The sequence below is a fragment of the Pimephales promelas genome, chromosome 12, assembly GCF_988280905.1.
Source record: "Pimephales promelas chromosome 12, fPimPro1.hap1.1, whole genome shotgun sequence".
Taxonomy (NCBI): Eukaryota; Metazoa; Chordata; class Actinopteri; order Cypriniformes; family Leuciscidae; genus Pimephales; species Pimephales promelas.
In genome coordinates, this window is record NC_142780.1 from 17,469,837 (window position 1) to 17,487,183 (window position 17,347).

The 17,347-nt window shown below is 37.3% G+C and overlaps 3 protein-coding genes across 3 annotated transcripts; 1 reads left to right on the forward strand and 2 right to left on the reverse strand.

The window, feature by feature from the left end:
• Positions 1-58: 58 nt before the first annotated feature.
• On the reverse strand, positions 59-3,975 carry fdps (farnesyl diphosphate synthase (farnesyl pyrophosphate synthetase, dimethylallyltranstransferase, geranyltranstransferase)). Its single transcript, XM_039659917.2, has 10 exons — positions 3,826-3,975; positions 3,223-3,378; positions 2,804-2,944; positions 2,645-2,725; positions 1,957-2,079; positions 1,720-1,808; positions 1,519-1,591; positions 1,365-1,442; positions 1,134-1,268; positions 59-1,021 (listed from the first exon to the last, which is right to left on the reverse strand). Exons 1-10 carry the CDS (start codon positions 3,832-3,834, stop codon positions 821-823), a joined length of 1,086 nt encoding a protein of 361 aa, XP_039515851.1. The 5' UTR covers positions 3,835-3,975; the 3' UTR covers positions 59-820.
• Positions 3,976-6,833: 2,858 nt separating this feature from the next.
• On the reverse strand, positions 6,834-8,503 carry LOC120470261 (transmembrane protein 100-like). The gene is made up of 2 exons (XM_039659768.2): positions 8,341-8,503; positions 6,834-7,505 (listed from the first exon to the last, which is right to left on the reverse strand). Exon 2 carries the CDS (start codon positions 7,311-7,313, stop codon positions 6,882-6,884), a length of 432 nt encoding a protein of 143 aa, XP_039515702.1. The 5' UTR covers positions 7,314-7,505; positions 8,341-8,503; the 3' UTR covers positions 6,834-6,881.
• Positions 8,504-13,312: 4,809 nt separating this feature from the next.
• On the forward strand, positions 13,313-17,232 carry rcvrn2 (recoverin 2). The gene is made up of 3 exons (XM_039659636.2): positions 13,313-13,765; positions 16,660-16,771; positions 17,010-17,232. The coding sequence occupies exons 1-3, from the start codon at positions 13,385-13,387 to the stop codon at positions 17,093-17,095; spliced, it is 579 nt and encodes a 192-aa protein (XP_039515570.1). The 5' UTR covers positions 13,313-13,384; the 3' UTR covers positions 17,096-17,232.
• The last annotated feature ends 115 nt before the right edge of the window (positions 17,233-17,347 follow it).

Below are 17,347 nucleotides of genomic sequence, written 5' to 3' on the forward strand. Positions count from 1 at the left end.
CTTCTTTTGCACGGCACACACTCATTCAAACAGCTCACACAGAGAAATGCATAGTAAAAAGAGTTGATCAGATTTGTTTATTTGCACATTTATGTCGTTTTGTATTCTACATTTACAGCAATATTGGGTATTGATGATCACCTGACCGGACACTTGAAACAGACATTCTGATAGTCTATAAATGTACAGTACAACTGGTATTGTGACCGGTTTCACAAAAACAAACAAACAAAAAGCTAGGATTCTGAATGAAACTGCCCTGACGTGCCATTGTGTTCTGCTTGGGAAGATATTTTCTCTAGGGTATTTTCTTCTTATTAAATAATATTTAAATATTAAAGGAATATATGCATCTGTCCAGTGTCCACTGGTTGGTTCTCATATTTAAAAAAATTAATTTAACTATTTACTTATTTTTGTCTATAAATCTTTTTTTTCATTACTTCTTCACTCTCCCCAATTCTTCCAAAAATATTGAAAATACAATGCAAAAGCTGATGAAAATATATGGTTTATACATATGTACCTCAATTTAAACAGATTTAAATTTATACTATCTGTTGTATAATTCCTGTCCTCTGAATCAGCAAATTGCATTTTTGCTTCAATAAAAGGGGAAAAACAAATAATGATGCGACATAATTATCTTTTTTTTTAATGCAATGCTAAATTCTTGACAGTATGTTTAAAGTGCAGTTAAAATCTACAATTTTCATATACAACTAAAATCCCACACTGCATCTTTATTTGAGCCTGAAGTCTTTGTACCTAGAATACTAAACTCCATTTGCCAAGTCCCCCCAGTTCCCTGAACCACACCTCATTTGTTCCTCCTATAAATTTTCTTTGCAAAATTAAGAAAAACAGCATGAGGCAGATTTTTGGCATGAAACTGGATGAGTTTTTGAAGGCGGTGATAGCTCTCCTCCTCATGTTGATGGTATCGGATAGGCATTTCCAGAGTATCATACAAAGCCTTGACCCTTTCAACGCTTTCAGCATCACTACGCCCATAACATGACTGAGAGAAAGTAGACAAGACAAGAATCTGTTAACTCTCCCACATTAATGTGCTCTATTTTTGCATTCAATATTTTTTTTTTTTGGCATTCAGCAGCCCCACACTTTCTAACCTCTAGTTCTGCCCTTTGTTCAGGTGTCATAATGCCCAGTGCGGTCACCACCAGCCAGCTGCATTTGTTGTCCTGTATATCTGTGCCGATCTTTCCAGTCACTGCAGGATCCCCATAGCAATCCAGGTAGTCATCCTGTCAGTGACAAACATGTTATGAATGCTTTGAGATATTGCAACCAGATCTGACTAAGGATACTAGGGCTTCAAAAATGTTGCTTTATACTAATACCTGTATCTGAAAGAACTCTCCCATCTCAAGTAAAATTGTTTTAGCATTGTTGTGTTCAGTCTCATTCTCAATCCCTGCCTGTAATCAATAAAAAAGATCACAAAAATAAGTATTTACATTAAATATACACAGAACACATGTATGCCAAACTCACCATGTACATGGCTGCAGCCACCGGGAGATAAAACGAGTAGAATGCAGTCTTGTATTTTACAATGGCTTTATACCTGAGGAAAATACAATGTAAATAAATGAACGATAGGCAATTGGCAAATAATAAGCTATAGATAAATCAGCAAGCAATTATTTAAATAGTCTGTTCCATAAGTTTAAAAAGTCCATCAGAACTTCTCACCTCTCCATGGTGAAGCGATCAAGGTCAATTTTATGTGGAGGTGCAGTCATCAGATCTAGAGTTTGACCCAGCTCTGTCTGGAAAGAGGTCTTGAGGAAAAAAAGATTCAGCTTTATCGATTATACAATATGCATAATGTGGTTGAAATAGCTTAACAGTTTTGTGTACCCTTTGCACGAAAGATTAAAATGTATGTACATGTGTTATAGCTGACTAATGAACCTTTGTGTGTGTTACCTCAGTAAAAAGCTCAAGCAGATGGACATAGTAGCCCTGCCCTCTGCAATGTCTGCGAAGAAGGCGGTAGATCGCCCCCTCCAGGAGAAAAGCGTCATTAATGGCATCCAGACCAATTCCTTCCTGGCAAATTCAAAAAGAAAGCACTAAGCAATACTCCACACATACACTACTGTTAAATAATATAACCTAATAAACATACAAATATAATACTTATTCCTCTTAAACAATTATGAATTTGTCAATCCCGTGATCTGTACCATTTTTTTTTTGTAATCAGACACAAGAATTCTGATTTGTATTGTTATTAAAGGAATAGTTCCCCCCAAAATGAAAATTCTGTCCTCATTTACTCACCCTCATGTCGTTCCAAACTTGTATGACACAAACTCTGTGGAACACAAAAGAAGATATTTTGAAGGATGTTGGCAACCAAAAGGTGTGTGTTCCATTGACTATGAAGTGAAAGTCAATGGGAACAGAAATTGTTTGGTTACCAACATTTTTCTAACTATATTCTTTTGTGTTCCACAGAAGAAATAAAGTCATGCAAGTTTGGAATAATGACATAATTTTATGGCTAGACAATGCCTTTAACAGTAAAAATCTAATCTTAAAAAAAAAAATCTATATTCTTGTCTTTTTTAATCTATCTTATTTTTTTTTTTAATGATCATAAATCAATTACCTTCTTATACCAACAGGGTTGACCCCTTCTTGTCATGGACGCATCCATGATGTCATCAGCCACCAAGAAAAAGGCCTGAAGCTGTGAAGAAATCAAAAAGGTTTGCACTGCTCTTTTTTTTCTCTCCCCATTGCAATTAATATTATCAATTTTACACACCAGTTCAATGCACCATCCAACCAAAAGGGCTCTGTGAGCTTCCTCAGGTGGCAGTTCAGAGGGAGAAACTAACTCCCGTAAAGAACCAATCACAGACAAGCCTCGGTTTCTCTTGCCTCCAGGGGCATTGTACTGAAGCACCTAGATAAAAAGGACACATTTCACAAAACTAACAAATAACACAATAAATTCAAGGCTGAGTTTATTAAGTATTGTTTTAGATATGTTCTGGAGATTTAAATGGCAAATGGCAAATATTATTATTATTATTATTATTATTATTTGTGTGCCGGTTTCCACTTGTCTCAACTCCATGTACTGACTATGTAATTCTTAAAATACATTTCACATTAAATAACCAGTGCAGCGTGCCATCTTTTTATCTCTTATCCATGTTTGTGAAAGTTAGTTTACTTTACCTCTCTGAGTCTACTGAGGGCATCAGTGAGAACTGGATCCGTGAAGTCCTGCTCTGTTAGTTCAGACACCAGCTTTTCAAATTCCCCATCAAAGAGCTGAGCATCCGACAACATCTTTGCTTTCTGCTGGACACCGTTACTGCACCTGCTGTCACCCTGAAGTGACAGGGCACACAAATACAGTGCACAGATGTACAAATGAAATAGACATAAGTACATAAAATAGGTAAACATTTGACAACATGATTACTGTATGATTTGGATTGGAAACAATGAAAATATTATAGGGTCCATAGCCTACATAAAAACCAACAGACAGCTTTGTTCCTGCGTTGGGTTTATTCCGCAGTAAAAGCCTGGTATCGCATGATTGCTTTTATGTTACATTGCTAATTAACGTAAATCAAATTTTAGGAAATAACACGAAAATTACTTCGCATGCACGATCATAACAAGCAATGCAACTCTCAGATGTAAACATAAACTTTGCTAGCTTCGCAATATGAATGAACATCATTCACATAGTATTTAAGATTTACGTATTCACTGTAGGCTACACTTTTATCATGTAACGTTAACGTTAAGAGGTTTACTTTGACTTACCATTGGCATTGGGAATCTATCCTTGCTCAGAAAACTGACACACTCATGACTGTGTTCTTTTATTTCACCTCCCGTATGAAAAGTCAAGACGGCCCATAAATACCGAAGGCGTAACGCATATTGTAGTTTTTCTGTACATTTGTTTCGGTTTAAAGTCTTCGTTTTTAAACTTCATGTACCGAAATGCTTTGCGCATGATCTGTTGGGGCGTGTAGGCAAAAGCTCATATGACATCACGTACATCCATTGGCTGAAATAATCGAACGAGGATGGGCTCCGGAGAAATTAGCCAATGAGAAGAAACGATCCAGGACGCAAAAGCTGGAGTGAATCCAAATGAACCTATCAGATTTTGGCCAACTATCTCATAGCATAACATAGGGGAGAGAGGGACACGTCATTATGGCAAGCCGCTTAAGCATATAAGCATATGGCAAGCATATAGAACTATGTTTTGACTACCAAATATATAAATATATTTTGGATAGTCACAAATGTATTTTGACTACTTATCAGAATCAGAAAGAGCTTTATATAATTTGACTAGTCAGAATAATATTTAAAGATATGACTCCAATCATTCGGGGAGTTCGTTCTCCGAAGTTTGCGTTCACTGGTATTGAGAAATGGTGGTGCCTCCAACTGGCCAGACAAAAGTTAAATAAAGCCATTAGGAAAGCAAAAAGTGCCTATAAAATGAATATGGAGGAACAATTTGGCATTAATGACTCCTCTTCAGCTTGGAGGTCGCTGAGGAATTTGACAGGCTACAAAAATAAAAAACAACTAGTCACTCCATCCACTAAACTGGCCAATGAATTTAATGTTTTTTTATACAAGATTTGAGAAAAATCTGAGAACATTGCCCCTCAGGATCAAGCTGACATTGACATTGTCATTGAGGAGAAGGACGTGTATCGGCTATTTCGCCGACAAAATGTAAGCGAGTGGCCCTGATGGGATTTCATCTGCCACCCTGAAGCACTGCGCTAGTCAGCTAGCCCCAGTTTATCCCAGTGCCGAAGAAAAACAAAGCTGTGGACCTAAACGACTACAGACCGGTGGCCCTTACATCAGTGGTCATGAAATGTCTGGAAAGGCTGGTTCTGTCACATCTCAAACCTATCACAGCTCCTTATCTTGATCAACTACAGTTCGCTTACAGGGCAAACCGCTCGGTAGATGATGCGGTCAATTTAGGACTGCATTATGCTCTGGACCATCTTGACTCTCCTGGCTCTTACGTAAGTATGTTGTTTGTGGATTTCAGGGCAGCTTTCAACACTATTCTACCTGAGCGACTGGGGGAGAAGCTGTCACTGATGGGGGTGGGATCCTCTATCTGCCGCTGGATTATGGATTTTTTTAGTGACCGACAACAGTACAGTATGTGTGGCTTGGCCAGCACATGTCTGATCCTCAGACCACTAACATTGGAGCACCGCAGGGGTGCGTGCTGTCACCATTTCTCTACTCACTAAACACCAATGATTGCACTTCCAACAATGGCTCCATCAAGCTGATTAAATTCGCAGACGATACCACATTATTTGGCCTTATTAAGGGAAATGACGAGTCTGCTTACAGGCAGGAAGTGTCAAAATTGGTTGCATGGTGTGATGAGAACAACTTGGAGCTTAATCAGCAAAAGACTGTGGAAATGGTGATAGATTTCCGCAGGGCACCCACCTCCCTTCCACCTCTAACTATCAAGAGCTCTGTTGTGAAGAGGGTGGAGTCAACTAAATTTTTAGGCACCGTTATCACAAATGACTTCAAATGGGAGGAAAATAGTTCCTCCATTCTTAAGAGAGCTCATAGTGGAATGTTTTTTTCTGAGACAGTTAAATAAACTGAACGTTTCCAGCTCTGTTCGGACTAGATTTTACAGGGCCACTGTGGAAAGCCTTCTTTCAGCATCCATTACTGTCTGGTTTGCATCGGCATCAGCCATCTACATCAAAACCATCAGCATGGCCAGCTATCATAAGATACCTGTAAGAAACAGACTTATTTAATCGAATTTAAGATAATTTAATCCTTTTTTTTATTTATTTTTTTTATTATAGAAATCCGCATTGAAGCTCCACACCCTAAACAGTTGGTGGCTGTTAATGCACCAAATTGGTATGCCAACCGCCAATAAAAGAAGAAAGAAAGAAAGAAAGAAAATCATACAGGTGATTAGAATAATGGAATAATACAGGTGACCAGCAGATGGAGACAGACATACCATTTTGACACCGAACAATTCATTTGTAAATTTCAAACATGAGCTTTTACATAACATGCAGTTACACGTTTCTCAGTTACTGTAAATTTGCCTCCCTTATGATACTTTAGAGCAACAACAACAAAAATCATTTGAAGTCTGTTCAACCATTTCATTGTTACAATTCATTCATTTTATTTACAATTCATTTAAAATAGCACATTGTACTGGCACATGGTATTAAGTAAATTTTTTAAAATAACAATGTTAAATAAAATAATACTTAACAATAGGCTTGAAAAAAATCTGTAATGCTTCTTTTGTAGTGGATCATCTTTTATAAAATCCACCTTGCTAGCTTTCAGAAAAACATTGATAAATGACTTACATAACATAGGCCATAACATATATATAATATGCTATAGGCAGATGTGATATATTTGGACCTGTTGTCATTTCATTGACAGCTCATGGCAATGAAGAAAATGCAGTTTATGTAATATATTGATTAATCAAAATAAGTACAAAAAAATGGATTTATGGGATGAAGTTAAAAAGTTAAAAACCTGTGGAATAACATTCATTCCAACTTAAATAAAAAACTGAAGTCTAACAGTCCTTTGAAGAGTGGTAAATAAACTGTGTTTAATAAATACACACAAATGCAGACGCGATGCCTCTTGAGCGTTCTGAAATCACACAGGAAATAGCCAAGTGTTTCCTGTAGCAGTGAATCCAATGAATTTCCTGTGACATTCCTTCACGATGAAGCAAACAGTGATGGAGAAAAGAAGGATGAAGCAGCAGGGAGTCTGACTCATTCAAAGAGAACAAAACTGCTCTTTTACACTGTGACTCTTTTTAAAACAACTTCCACATGATCATTAATCAACACTAAATTTGCTTCTGCCCTCTCTCTTCTGGCCATCATTCTTCTCTTTTTCATTAAGAAACGGAGGACGAAGATCACGGCTACCAGACTCACACTGGTGAGCAGCAGTACCAGTCCAAGGGCCAGAAGGTGTGACGGACCACTGTTCTTGTACTCAAAATGGTCCCATAATCCCAATGACACAACAGTCAAACCAACCAGAGTGCCCCACACCCCAAAGGCCAACATACAGGTGCCACAGGACAGCTCCGCTCCCCCCGTCACCACCGTGACTCCGGACACAGAAACCAACCCATTTGGTAACGTTACGGTTTGAGACTTTGGATCATATTTCACAGTTTGGGACGGGTTAGGCTGGCCTGAAAGATCCTCGGATGTTGCCATTATTAATGTTCTCCACAAAAGTAATATCTTTCTGAAGTTGCCTGCCTCTTCAGTTGATTTAAACTCCTTAAATATTGATGATTTTGACACAATAAATATTTTAGGAAGCAGTTGTCCACCCAGGATGTGCTTCTTCTGTCGTTGTCATTCTTATCTTTCCTCATAGGGTTGTGTCAGTCATTTCTATACTCACTATAAATGATACAAGAGCACAATTTACATCAGCATGATAGCCTATATGCATAGAAAATGGCATTGTGATGATAACAAATGAAGTTATAAATTATAAAAAGACTACTATTAAGTGAATCGTTATCCACGTATGAAAATGTAGACCACGCACATATTGATTGTTTTTTTTTTTAGCTCTCATTGTAAGAATTACACTTGTTGTTCTGTTAATGATCAGAATTAGCCTATCTATCAGTATCTTGGCTAGTTTTTTTTTTTTTTTTAAATCATTAAGTGTCATATAAAGTACTCTATCAATCATTAGTTTAGGCTCAGTCCAAAAGTCCTTTTTTTCTTTATGAAACTAATTCTTTTATTCAGCAAGGGAACATTAAATTGATCAAAAGTTACAGTAATGGCATTTATGTTACAAAAGTTTTCTGTTTAAACATATGTAGCTCTTCTGAACTTTCCATTCATCAAAGAATCATAAAAAAATGAATCACATTTTTAACAAAAATATGAAGCAGCACAACTTGGTAATAATGTTTCTTGAGCAGAAAATCATCAAATTCGAATGATTTTTGAAGGATCACGTGACACCATGAAGACTGAAGTAATTCAGCTTTGCCATCACATGAATAAATTACACTTTAAACTATACTCAAATTTAAAACAATTATTTTAAATTGTAATAATATTTCACAATATTACTGTTTTTACTGTATTTTCTATCAAAAAAATGCAAAAAAGAGACTTCTTTCAAAAACCTAAAAAAACTTTGTACCTTACAATTAAAATGTTATATAAATAGATATGTTGATTGAATACAAACATATCAAATGCTAATACATACCTTTTTCTTGTATGTTAAGAGTCACACCAATATATCAGTTTTCAAAGCATTAAAAAAAAATTCCTTCACAAATAAAATTATTTATTTGAAAATATTGTTAATCCAGTCTTTTTCCTTAAATTCACCAGTGTAAAAAATGTTCTCCAAGGACATGTCTCTCTCAAGCAAGAACATGTTAAATGCGAGTGCCGTGCTCTACCACCATTCTTATAGTACTTGCAGACCAGCCTGCACCCACCACAGAGCCGGTAACCTGTTGTTTTTATTTTCCTTATCATTTGTTTGCTTCCATCGCCCTTTGTGTCCCGTAGGAAAGCGACGTCTGTCATTAGACATCATTATGACCCATTAACTTGTATTTATCTAAGACTCCCTCCCTTCCTCTGCTCCCACCCTCACTCCTGCCTTTGCTTAAGAACCGGCTGCATTTTTAAAAGAGGTATTGTTTTCTAGGAAGAAAGTTTGGTTTTTCTTTGGAAAGTTATTTCCCCTGCCCTTTTGACATTTCAATCGCTATCCTGTCTACGTGCCTCATTCTTTCAAGAAATTAATTTAGTTGATTTACCTCTCAGATATCTCATTTCCAAGCTCAAGAAATATCATAAGCCAGTTGGGTTTGAGTCTTTTCATTAAAGAGACACTGAATTTGTTTATCAGTGACATCTGTTCTTGTTTAGGGATTCCTAAAGATCGACTCATTCAAAGCCCGAGTTGATCCGTTGAACACCCAAAGGCATAAGATGTTCATTAAATATCTGGAAACACCTTTATGTCGGTGAACACTTGCATAAGAGGGTGTTTCCTTCCAAATCTTGTGGCACATTTGTTGTTTCAAATGACTGACGAGTGCTGTGCACCTTCATGAAGGGGTACAAAGGATTTTTGATGGATTGTTTGTTATGTTGTCATTTGCAATTTGTTTAGACTTACTACAGTGACAACCACACATAACATCCACAACAACTATAGTCTAAATATCTACTAGTCCCTGCAGCAATCCTTGTAATTTGCTGTCAATGTGGGCGCATTGTAATTAGCTCTGACAAGTAATCCAATAAATGTGCTCTTGAAATTCCCGGAATAGCACAGAGAAAATCCCTGCGCTAAAAGAAGGAACAGTTAGGCATGTCTGGTGTTTCCGAGGGAGTTAAATAAATCCAGGGTGATTAAAGGCAGGGCAGACCTGTATCAAGGGAATGTTTTGGAAAGTTGCAAATGGAGCCTAATGTGTGACCTGATGACGGTAAATTTATAGGCACAGGAGGGAAAAAATCCAGATGAAATGTGAAAGGTTCCCTTTTTTGTCCTGTCAGCACTGTAAACAGCTTAGGTACTTGTATGCTGAATAGACCGGGGCTGTTTGAAAAAGACACCGTTTTCAACAAAAAACGGAAAACCTTTTATGCGTTTGGGCCTTTCATTTACACAACGACATTTTTGGGGCATTAAAATGCGAGCTTTTGAAATTGGGTTTCAAAGTGCACGTTTTTGAAAACGATGCCGTTATCGTCTCTATGTTAACTAATAAAAACGAATTTTGTGAAAACGGTGATGTCATGTGTGTTTCGTTACAAAGTGACATCGCCAACTACAGGCCCGGCAGAATAATTTAGTGTTTTCAATTGGCTTTGTGGATCCATTTGAACGGGGATCTTTTTGAAAACGTTGTCATCACGAAAAATGCAAAGGAAAAACGTTTCTGTTTTTAGTTCATCGTTGTCGTGAAGCTATACCAGATATTAGAGTTTTTAATGATTTTTTTTTTAAAACAATAGGCCTAAGTTTAGATCTCTGAACAATTTCTTGTTGACGTCAGATTTGAACTTCTTATTGATTAAAGGATATTGCAAGTGTTTTGGCACGTGTGCAAAAGTACAATTGTCTACAATTTGCATGATAACTAAATACACATGCTTGTTGATCAAAACTGATGAGTTGATTCTCAATGAAACTGTCAAACTCTTCACATCTTCTAAATATTCTTTCATCATGTAAGCCATCACATGCAAAATGATCCATTCAGTTATCCAAATATGACAGACATGCATGCTTTTCCATAAATATCTGACATGGTATGTTTAATGTCTGCTGAATCAGCCCATTCTCACTCCCAAGGCGTCACCTAACTGACGCCTTGGGAAGCATTTGGACATGCTTCAATATCTGACGCTTTAGGCGCCCTTTAGCGTCAGTTAGATGACGCCCTAGGATCGCGTGTACCCTGCCCCCACCCCACACCTAAACCTAATCGCGTCCTCTAACTGACGCTTTCCTTTAGCGTCAGTTAGATGACGCCGTAGGATCGCGTCATCTAAGTGACGCTAAAGGGCGCCTAAAACGTCAAATATTGAAGCATGGTCAAAGGTGACGCCTTGGGGTGAGAATGCGTTGGCTGAATTGATAAATGACCTGCCATTGCAATAAAATAGGAATCACAATCAACCAATCAAGTTTTGAAGCATATATATGGAGTTTGCCTTCAACATGATCACTTCCAGTTTTGAACATGGAGGACCTTAGTTTTATTACAGCATTTTTATACACATCAACATTGTAAAGGTAAATGCAAGTCTATTTGTACATTCTACTTACAGTATATCCACAATTCAATTCAATACAGTTCAAATTTATTTGTAGTGCTTTTCACAAAATACAGTCATATTGTTTCAAAGCAGCTTTACAGAAAGTGCATTTCAGAAATGTACATGAAGAGTTCAGATGCAAAAGCCTCTAAATGCCATTTGAAATTTTCTTCTTTAATGATGATTTTTATCAAACTTGTATATTTAAGTTCAGTAATTTCACTTAAATAACAATTAATAGGTAATTATCATTGCCATTTAAGTGAAATTACTGAACTTAAATATACAAGTTTAATAAAAAATCATCATTAAAGAAGAACATTTCAAATGGCATTTAGAGGCTTTTGCATCTGAACTCTTCATATGGAAAAAATAAATTTAGTTTATCATGTAATGAGTTATGGGCATAACATATCGCCGGCGTTGAGTCGTCTCTTCACAGCTGTAGAGTCGTCTCGTCGCAGGTGTTGGGCCATCTGAAGTCTCCGTGAGAGGCTGGATTCAAACTGGAGCTTACGAACGCCATTTTTCTCGGGACTCGCATCCCGCGTCTGCTGTTATCTCGCGTCCAGAGATAACAGCAGAAAAGTAAATGGGAAGTAATTTTCTCATTTGGAAAATTATTTATCCGCACAACAACCTCATGTTGGTGGCAGAGCAGCAGCATTTAGACATCAGCAAGAACATGGTCATAGCCAACAATTCCATCAGGCTAAGAGATCCAAAGTGTGACATAAATGACAATAATGTTCTTGCAAATATAAATTGTGTCAGCATTTCCACTATAGACAGAGTTTTGAAAAGACATCAAATGACTGTGAAACAACTATTTAAGGAGCCATTTGAGAGGAATAGTAAAAGAGTAAAGGAGCTGTGGTAGTATGTTAACCATTGGTGTGCATTGTCCAGTGCGTTTTACTGTAGATGCCTGTATACATTTCTTAAAAGTTGTAGATACCCATTAAAAGAGAACATTTAAACTGTCTAGAATGCAATATCATTGCATGTCACTCTGTAGGCATCTTATTGCAGTTCCCACACAAGCGATTTATAGATTACCGTGACAGAATATGCTAATCAATGAAAAAGCAATGTTGCCGATAATATTACTATGGAAGAGGTGTATCACTAAAGCCCAGAGAGAAGTAAATGTCTGCTACACGCAGCTAAAATACTGCCAGTATTTATTAAGGATTACCCTACAGATTAAATTTACGCCATTTGACCATCTTGTTCATAAACAGTGGTGTCAGGCCATTTTATCTTGATGACACTGACTCTTTTATTGACATGAATACTTGCTTTTAAGGAATGAGCTATCCATTTTGAGCAAGTGACACGCTTTTGCAGGTTATCAAGAAGTTTGTACTAATTGTCTTGAGAACCGCATTATCTGTTGTGCAAATGCGACTGAGAAAAACTGTAAAAGTATGACATATTCAAAATAATGCTTTATACTTCACAAAAACTAAATATTTTTTTTCGTTTGACATAACATGTTTATCATGGAAAAGCTTAAAGGGATACTCCACTTTTTTTGGAAATAGGCTTATTTTACTACTCCCTCAGAGTGAAACAGTTGGGTTTTACCGTTTCCGAATGTATTGAGCCGATTTTCTGGTATTTAGAAGAATATCAGTAACCAGACGGTTTCTGGTCTCATTGACTTCCATAGTATATGGAAGTCAATGAGACCAGAAACTGTCTGGTTACTGATATTCTTCTAAAAACCAGAAAATCAGCTGAATGGATTCGAAAACGGTAAAACCCAACTGTTTCACTCTGAGGGAGTTGTAAAATAAGCCTATTTCCAAAAAAAGTGGAGTATCCCTTAAAGATGTAGTGACAACTGGGTATTTGCTTAGTAAGGCAAGTGTAACTCACTGATAAACGATAGATAGATAGATAGATAGATAGATAGATAGATAGATAGATAGATAGATAGATAGATAGATAGATAGATAGATATATAGATAGACAGACATGAGATGTTGTTTTGATTGAATTCAGGGTTATTACTGTAATGGAAGGGGATAGCCCGAGCTGTTGATTTGGAGCTCAGAGGCTCAGCCATGTCAAATCCCTCTTTAGCGACTTAAACCTGCATTCAAAGGTAACAGCCTAAGTTCACCTGCCCCACCCTCACTCACTTACTCACTCACTCACTCACTCACCCATCAGCAGCCACCGTTGTCAATCGGTGGTCATTCTTCCCTGTACATTACAACGGACGTTGTTCTTTCTCTGCAAACTCTTTGGTGAAACATTTATAAATCCATCAGTTTCAAAGGAGAACTGAGCACCGGGATTTTGGGGACATTAATTACAGGCACCCAACAAAAAATAGATTCTCTGAGACCATCTCAACAAGAGCAGCTTCAAAGTAGAGTGTTTCTCTGAAGGAGGACCTGACAAAGAACATTTCCTGAACCCCTGCCTGTGCCCTCCACCAGCTGCCAAAAATGGGGAATGCCAAAAGCAGTGCTATGTCCAAAGAGATCCTGGAGGATCTCAAACTCAGCACCAAATTCACAGAGGATGAACTGGCACAGTGGTACGAGAACTTCCAGAAGCAGTGCCCGTCTGGCCGTATCACACCAGACGAATTTAAAAAGATCTACGAACGTTTTTTCCCAGACAGTGACGCCGCATCATATGCCCAGCACGTCTTCCGCTCCTTTGACACGAATGATGATGGAACATTGGATTTCAAGGAATACATCATCGCTCTACATATGACATCAACTGGAAAGACGGAGCGGAAGCTGGAGTGGGCCTTTTCACTCTTCGATGTTGACAAGAACGGCTACATCACCAAGTCAGAAGTGAAAGAAATCTGCCAGGTAGGTCAAATGTTCTCTTCACAAATATGAAACGTTTGTGGCACAGTTGTGTGGTTTCCCTTCAAAATCATAGCACAAATGAGTGAGTGTATTTTTGTAGGGAGACTGGGGCTTTAGTTGTCACACTTTTTTTACTCCAATTTCTCAGAGTAACACATTTTATTGAACATTTCACCCTTGTTCCCCAGGAACAAATTGACCTTTTATGAAAACATGCGATGTTGTCACACAGGGGCAAGTTGTCATAATGGAACCTCCCATTAAAACACCTATAATTTCAGAAATACAATTATTAAATTAAAGAATTAAAGAATGTAGGAACAATGTTATAAAAATTTCAATCTATAACACTTAAAGAAGTGACAACATGCTAAGATAAAAAGGTGCCAACTTAACCCAACAGTCATTTATAATAGATATTCATCCTGAAAAAAAGTTCAACTTTTCGGTTAAACTCATTATATCTGACTCTTTTCTGAATGTATCCCAGTGTGGTTTTAGTTTTCACTTATTACAAATGATAATTTTAACATTTTAGAGGACTAAATTATTCTGATTTAAGATGTTTGAAACCATCTTGAAAAACATTAGACTCAAATTCTTATAGTTAGTGAAATATGCAGTCTTAATACAGACCACTTCCCCTATAAGACAACTTGCAACTGCCCCAATATAGTGCTAATGCATTCTAACCTTTCTCCTGATCAATGACCCAGACTTTAAATATTCTCTCTATTCTCATTCTAAGTTTTTTTGTTTTCTACGTTCAGCAATGTACTGAACACAAACAAAACACAAGGCCTCATTAAAAAATAAGTCTTGTCCTGTCACTTTGACTTAATAAGCCAGTGCCTCAGAGCATGGCTAATGGAATTGGCAGATCCCAGAATAATCCATCTGATAAATGGTTTAGCTTGAACAATAAATGCACACAGAGGCCTTTTCGGGGGTAGACAGACAGGTGGCTGGGGGATTACAGTGTGAGAGACTTTTTTAGACGCTGGATCAGTAGGTCATAGAGGAAACAGTAAACAGTGGGAACATTCATTGCATATTACATGGCCAGAATTACAAACATGAGAAGAAGAAAAAAAAAAAGAGTCAAGGAAATCGGTAAAGTAATATAAATTGAAGCATAGGAAGACCTAAGATGCAATATGGAAACTATTGGACAGGATATAACACCATACTAATAATATGTTTGACCCCCTTTCGCCTTCAGAACTGCCTTTAGGGGAAATGTTGGCCCATATTGATAGGATAGCATCTTGCAGTTGATGGAGATTTGTGGGATGCACATCCAGGGCACAAAGCTCCTGTTCCATCACATCTCAAAGATGCTCTATTGGGTTGAGATCTGGTGACTGTGGCGGCCATTTTAGTACAGTGAACTCACTGTCATGTTCAAGAAACCAATTTGAAATGATTCAAGCTTTGTGACTTGGTGCATTATCCTGCTGGAAGTAGCCATCAGAGGATGGGGACATGGTGGCCATAAAGGGATGGACATGGTCAGAAACAATGGTAGGCCGTGGCATTTTAACAATATCCAATTGGCACTAAGGGGCCTAAAGTGTGCCAAGAAAACATCCCCACACCATTACACCACCATTACACAACAACATCAACAAGGCATTTTTGCCCACAGGACTGCCGCATACTGGATGTTTTTCCCTTTTCACACCATTCTTTGTAAACCCTTGAAATGGTTGTGTGTGAAAATCCCAGTAACTGAGCAGATTGTGAAATACTCAGACCGGCCCGTCCGGCACCAACAATCATGCCACCTTAAATCACCTTTCTTTCCCATTCTGACATTCAGTTTGGTCTTGACCAGGACCACACCCCTAAATGCATTGAAGCAACTGCCATGTTATTGGTTGATTAAATAATTGCATTAATGAGAAATTGAACACGTGTTCCTAATAATCCTTTAGGTGAGTGTACTTACCTTTTGGATGCATTGTTTATGGGATTGTTTATGGCATTAAGGCATTTGTGGAAGTATATTAAAATGATTATTTTCACACAGCTAGTGTCAGATAAGCACTGACCTCATACTCAGGCTTTGTGATCATTGGTTTGTTGGTTTATAAGTGTAAATGTCTCTGTCATCATGCCAGTGACTGAATGCCAAAGAGTAGCCAATTAAAGACTGAGCTTGTTAAGGCCAGCGAGTGGTTTTGCCAGGAGCTTTGGTACTGCATCTAATCTGTATTATTCTTACGTGTCTTATGAGTCAGAGATAAACATCTCCTCAGATCACCGAACCACTCAGATCCAGGTCAGCTGTGGTCAGGCAAAACTAAAGTCTATGTTGATGACCCTTGGCATTAGTGGTCCTAAGCTATGATGATTACCTCCAGACAAGCAGATGGTCGTTCGTTTGACTCTCCCAATTATGCCTGTATTTTTTTCACTGTCTGAAAATGAATAATGTAATAAAACATTGCATAGCCTGTATTGTGATATAAGTTGTTCACTTTTAATGTGTTGGGGAGAAGATGCTTTGAGATTGGGAAATGGTGGCTAGACTATTATTAATAATATTATAAAATAATAATTATCTATATGATCCTGTTTAATAAAAGGAAAACAGATTATATATATTATAAAAAATGACCACTGCAAATTTGTATATAAGTAAATTTACATGGGTTAGTATAGAAGTTAACATACTTGCAAAGTTACTTATAGTCAGTAGAATATCTGTTAGGGGAGCATCATAATATGAAACATACTCTAATCATACCTCGGTTGTAACGAGTAAAAAAAGTGGACTATCGAAAAGTGGACTCTAAAAAAGTGGACTATCGAAATAAAGTGTTACAAGTATTCAATATTTTTTCCCTCCCTTCTCAACTTCTCTTTTCTTCCATCTTGTTGATCTTCAGGCTATCTTTAAGCTGATCCCTAAAGAGGCCCAAGAGGATCTTCCAGAAGACGTGAACACTGCTGAGAAGAGAGCAGACAAACTGTGGTCGTACTTCGATAAAAAAGAAAATGGTAATATCTTTGTTTTTATAGTTTGTATATCTTTTGAAATAATACAATAGATGTATTATTATTAAATATCTGCCATCCCTGGATAGTACATGGTAAAAGTTTCAAGTCCGTTACTTGAATATAAATTTTCATGATAGTACATGGAATCGTGGTAATGTCAAAAGGCTGCTGTTAAAAGCTATGTGATATTGTCCAGTTACATTGAAGGTTCTTACCCTCTCTTTCTCTTTTTTTCCAGAGCGATTGGCTGAGGGCGAGTTTATTCAAGGTATTCTTGACAATGAAGACGCTATCCACCTTATTCAATATGAGCCCAAAAAGTAACAATAAAACGAGAACAATAACACTGTATTTTTATTGTCATGTGATTTCCTTTTGTGCATTGCCCCTTTTCTTTATCATTTTGTTTGTTTTTATCTTTTACCCCTTTAATCTGGGCACATCTGTCTGTTTTTTTTGTTTTTTTTTGCATTAGTGCAAAATCATTTTGTCGATTTCTGAAAGCCCATTAACTGCAATATATTTGGAGTGAGTCATGCTAGATGGATTGAGGATAGGTTAAAGTGATTATTATTA

Bases quoted from the DNA above. Each gene is read 5' to 3' on its own strand.
- fdps (XM_039659917.2), bottom strand. The intron at 2,945-3,222 runs GTAAAGTAAACT...CTTTTTATCTAG, and splicing joins CCCTCAGTAGACTCAGAGAG to GTGCTTCAGTACAATGCCCC. The intron at 1,592-1,719 runs GTGAGAAGTTCT...TATTTTCCTCAG, and splicing joins GATCGCTTCACCATGGAGAG to GTATAAAGCCATTGTAAAAT.
- LOC120470261 (XM_039659768.2), bottom strand. From the start codon at position 7,313: ATGGCAACATCCGAGGATCTTTCAGGCCAGCCTAACCCGTCCCAAACT.
- rcvrn2 (XM_039659636.2), top strand. From the start codon at position 13,385: ATGGGGAATGCCAAAAGCAGTGCTATGTCCAAAGAGATCCTGGAGGAT. The intron at 13,766-16,659 runs GTAGGTCAAATG...GTTGATCTTCAG, and splicing joins AAGTGAAAGAAATCTGCCAG to GCTATCTTTAAGCTGATCCC. The intron at 16,772-17,009 runs GTAATATCTTTG...CTTTTTTTCCAG, and splicing joins CTTCGATAAAAAAGAAAATG to AGCGATTGGCTGAGGGCGAG.